At 43.1% G+C, this 4,105-nt stretch overlaps 1 protein-coding gene across 1 annotated transcript; it reads left to right on the top strand.

Moving 5' to 3' along the window:
• The first annotated feature begins 536 nt into the window (after positions 1-536).
• On the top strand, positions 537-3,747 carry LOC125716045 (cytochrome P450 26A1). The gene is made up of 7 exons (XM_048988277.1): positions 537-836; positions 1,037-1,261; positions 1,379-1,660; positions 1,761-1,910; positions 1,995-2,129; positions 2,235-2,387; positions 2,767-3,747. Exons 1-7 carry the CDS (start codon positions 648-650, stop codon positions 3,103-3,105), a joined length of 1,473 nt encoding a protein of 490 aa, XP_048844234.1. The 5' UTR covers positions 537-647; the 3' UTR covers positions 3,106-3,747.
• Positions 3,748-4,105: the final 358 nt, after the last annotated feature.

Raw genomic sequence — 4,105 nt, 5'->3', positions numbered from 1 at the left:
AAAACGATGATTATTTAAAGATTTTAGTAAATCGTAAATAAAGTTTAGCGTTACCTGGAACTCGATCAATCCGAATTAAACTATCGACATCAGCTACCTAGATACAGCAAATAACGCCGACTGCAGCAGTCACATTTGCGTACGCAGAAAACATTCATATTTGCACCAGAGTATTTTAACCAAAAGGCTGAATACCATCTAAATCCTTTAAAAGCTGTCCAATTAAGCCCGCCCTGGGCATTACAGACAGCAGTCAAGCCAAAGTAATGAGTGTAAACTGCGGAATATTTACTACAAAGAAGCCTCGATGCTTCCCATTGTGTCGGAGAATTATCACCTTTTCAAAGTTAAATCCACGGATTGTCTAGCTGCTACGGGAGGTGGTATTAAAATGCGCTCATAACAAATGGTGAGGGCTGGCAGGCAGCGTCTCACCAGTGGGCGGAGCGAGATGACACCACAATTAAAGATGAACTTTGTGTGAACTAATTTATCTGACCAAGGTAACAAGAGGCCGAGACCTGGGGAAAGAGTATAAAAAGGCCGTATAAACATTGGGACTTACCAGTTGAGGACAAATACTTGAGCATCTTTGACAGTGATTGCCTGGCAGCCTTAATATTGTAGTCCTCTGGTTTAACTCGAGAATGGGGTTTTACACGTTAGTCGCATCGTTTCTTTGCACTATTGTGCTCCCAATCTTGTTGTTTTTAGCGGCAGTTAAATTGTGGGAAATATACATAATTCGTGGCCGTGATCCAAACTGTCGGAGTCCCCTTCCTCCGGGTACCATGGGGCTCCCATTTCTAGGCGAGACGCTTCAGATGGTTTTGCAGGTAAAAATATTACCTTTCAAAACGCCGAATATATCATAATGTAATCCGTTCCAGGAGGGCTACCCCTTTTCCCGTGAAATTTGAAGTTCTTTTAAAAAGCGTTGTTTGTTGGTAAATTTAATTATTAAATTTAATCGAATTGGTCCTGGTAGTTTTTTAATATGGTTGACATGTATAAATTGTGTTTTACTATTTTCCAGAGAAGAAAATTTCTGCGGATGAAGCGCCAGAAGTACGGATTTATCTATAAAACGCATCTTTTCGGTAGCCCCACTGTGCGCGTCATGGGCGCCGACAACGTGAGGCAGATTCTCTTAGGCGAGCATAAGCTTGTCGAAGTCCAGTGGCCGGCGTCTGTCAGAGCCATCCTGGGCTCCGACACTCTGTCCAACGTGCACGGCACCCAGCACAAAAACAAGAAGCGGGTACGTTGTAGTGCTTTAGTTAACAGTGGCCGAAGAGAGAAAGTCTCTTACCGAGGCGTTTAACCCATTTTTGGGTGTTTGTTTAAAAAAAAAAAAAAAAAAATCCCTATTTTGCAGGCGATCCTAAAAGCCTTTTCACGGGATGCCCTGGAGCTCTACGTTCCCGTTATCCAGGAGGAGGTGAGATGCGCAGTGAAAGGCTGGCTGCAGAGCGCCTCTTGCGTGCTGGTGTACCCAGAGATGAAACGGCTCATGTTCCGGATCGCCATTCGGATTCTGCTGGGCTTCCAGCCCGAACAAATCAAGACTGACGAGCAAGAACTGGTGGAAGCTTTTGAGGAAATGATAAAGAACCTGTTCTCTCTTCCGATTGACGTTCCCTTCAGCGGATTATATCGGGTATTTATGCTTTTTTTAAAAAAAATGGCGGGGAAACGCTTATTAGGCTGTTAGTCACGTGTTGAATTTTATGTTGTGTTTTTTTTTTTTTATCTTGTAGGGTCTCAAGGCTCGCAATTTCATCCACTCAAAAATCGAAGAAAATATCAAGAAGAAAATTCAAGACGGCACCGATGAGCGGAAGCACAAAGATGCTCTACAGCTGCTGATTGAGAACTGCAGGAAGAGTGCAGAACCCTTGAGTACACAGGTACGGCGATTAAAAACGAGTGTCTCTCACTAGCGACGGTGTCCGTGCTGATCTGTATCAATACCTGTATGTTCTGTTCCTTAGGAGATCAAGGAGTCTGCCACAGAGTTGCTGTTTGGTGGGCACGAGACCACCGCGAGCACTGCCACCTCTCTAGTGATGTTCCTCGGTCTTCATCCCAACGTCGCCCACAATGTGAGACAGGAACTGCGGGAGAAGGTAAATGCATAAAAGTCAATTTAACGTCAATTAGAATTTGACCTGAAAACTCTTGCTTTGGATTGTTTCCTCGCCTGTGTAATGCATGTGCTTTGTGTTTCATAGGGTTTAACAGGCGTCTGCTCAGAGGAAAGGACACTGAGCATCGAACTGCTGGAGCAGCTGAAATATACCGGCTGTGTAATTAAAGAGACCCTCCGGATAAACCCGCCCGTGCCGGGGGGCTTTCGTGTGGCCCTCAAAACATTTGAGCTGAACGTAAGTGGGAGCCTTAACCAAGACTGCCTTTAATGTGGATGATTGTGGCGTAAATAAAACTGATAGGTTTGAGCTGTGTTCTTCTGTCTATGGATAGAAGGGTTGGGATTCACCCTTTATTTGGAATGATGTTTGCGTCTCAAGCATGAACGATATGAGTAAAGCTTCATGAAAAAATTATTACTGCTTGATCAAGATCCCCCTCCCTCGAGACAGTCTTTCCCATATATGGTCATAAACTGAAATTCCATGGCTAAACATTTGTGCTTGTTATGGCGAAGTCTTATCACTACCTCCAAACGTCTATCCCACATACTTAAGGGATATACAAATTAAAAAATGAGAATTAAATGTATAATGTAACTTTTTTTCTCTCCAGGGTTATCAGATCCCCAAGGGCTGGAATGTCATCTACAGCATCTGCGACACTCACGATGTCGCTGAGGTCTTTCCCAACAAAGAGGCGTTCCATCCGGAGAGGTTCATGACCAAATCCCTGGAAGACACTTTGCGGTTCAACTACATCCCCTTCGGAGGCGGCTCCAGGATGTGCGTTGGCAAGGAGTTCGCCAAAGTGCTCCTCAAAATCTTCCTTGTTGAGCTGACCGCAGAGTGTAACTGGACATTGTTGAACGGACCCCCAACCATGAAAACGGGCCCCACGGTTTATCCGGTGGACAATCTCCCCACAAAGTTCAGCCGCTATATTGATAATTAGAGCCTTTTCTCTGGTGTACGAGTTGTTCAAGCCACAGTTAAACTCACCTGATGGTTTCCGTTTTTACATCTGACTTGTATATTAATCCTATAGATATTTATATAAACTGTTTAATATTTTTGTAAACAAAACGCAAGCACTACATTGTAATAGATATTTCATTTATGTGTATATGAGATGTATATTTGTACTGTAGTTGTATGCTGCCGCTTTCTGTATTTTAATGCAATTTATTTAAATTAGACATTTGTATCTGTTTTATTTAATAAACGTTTTTTTGGGGGTAGGGGATGAGTACACCCACCCCCCCACCAGTCAGTGCTGTATAAATTAGTTATGAAGTCTCATTTTCAGTGTAGTTACAGGCTTTCTGTTTCTATTCTGTTGCAATAAGATCACACTTAATCAGTTTTGGAATAATGCCATTCGTTTTCACAAATCAAAAATATATATTCTAACCTAAGAAAGAAGTGAAACGTCAACACTTAATGGCAATTTAAAGCAAGCACGAAAAGGTGAGTTTTGGCTTTAGTATTTCTCAGTTTGCAGTTGATGGAAATATGGAAATGTTTGTTACGGAAGTTGGGCAAACCTTAGCTAGTCTTGCTAAGAAACTCTTACATGCGCCAATACTAAATAAAATCAGCGGGGGAAATTGCTTTATTTCCATCTCCATTTGTTTTCAAAAATAGATTATATCTGTGTTATAACGAGAGATTACGTATTCTGTTATACGTATCCCGTTTTTTGGAAGTAGGTTGTGTTTAGAGTGTACAAAATCCCCATGTGCCAAAATTAAACACCGAAATTAAATAGTATGGAGAGCGACACAGGGCCAAAGCTTCAGCGAAGGCAGGTGGGAGCTTTGATTGAGGAGAGGAATGTCCTCCACAATAAGCCTACTGGACGGGAGGGCCCCAGTCCGCATCCCGTCCCCATGTGACACCCGGAGAGCCCACGCTGAGCTGCTGGCAGAGGCCGCTTGGCCAGCTCTTAGGGC

The sequence above is a fragment of the Brienomyrus brachyistius genome, chromosome 20 (genome assembly GCF_023856365.1).
Source record: "Brienomyrus brachyistius isolate T26 chromosome 20, BBRACH_0.4, whole genome shotgun sequence".
NCBI lineage: Eukaryota > Metazoa > Chordata > Actinopteri > Osteoglossiformes > Mormyridae > Brienomyrus > Brienomyrus brachyistius.
The sequence above is the reverse complement of the archived record's forward strand: the minus strand, read 5'-3'. Positions and strand labels throughout refer to the sequence as shown.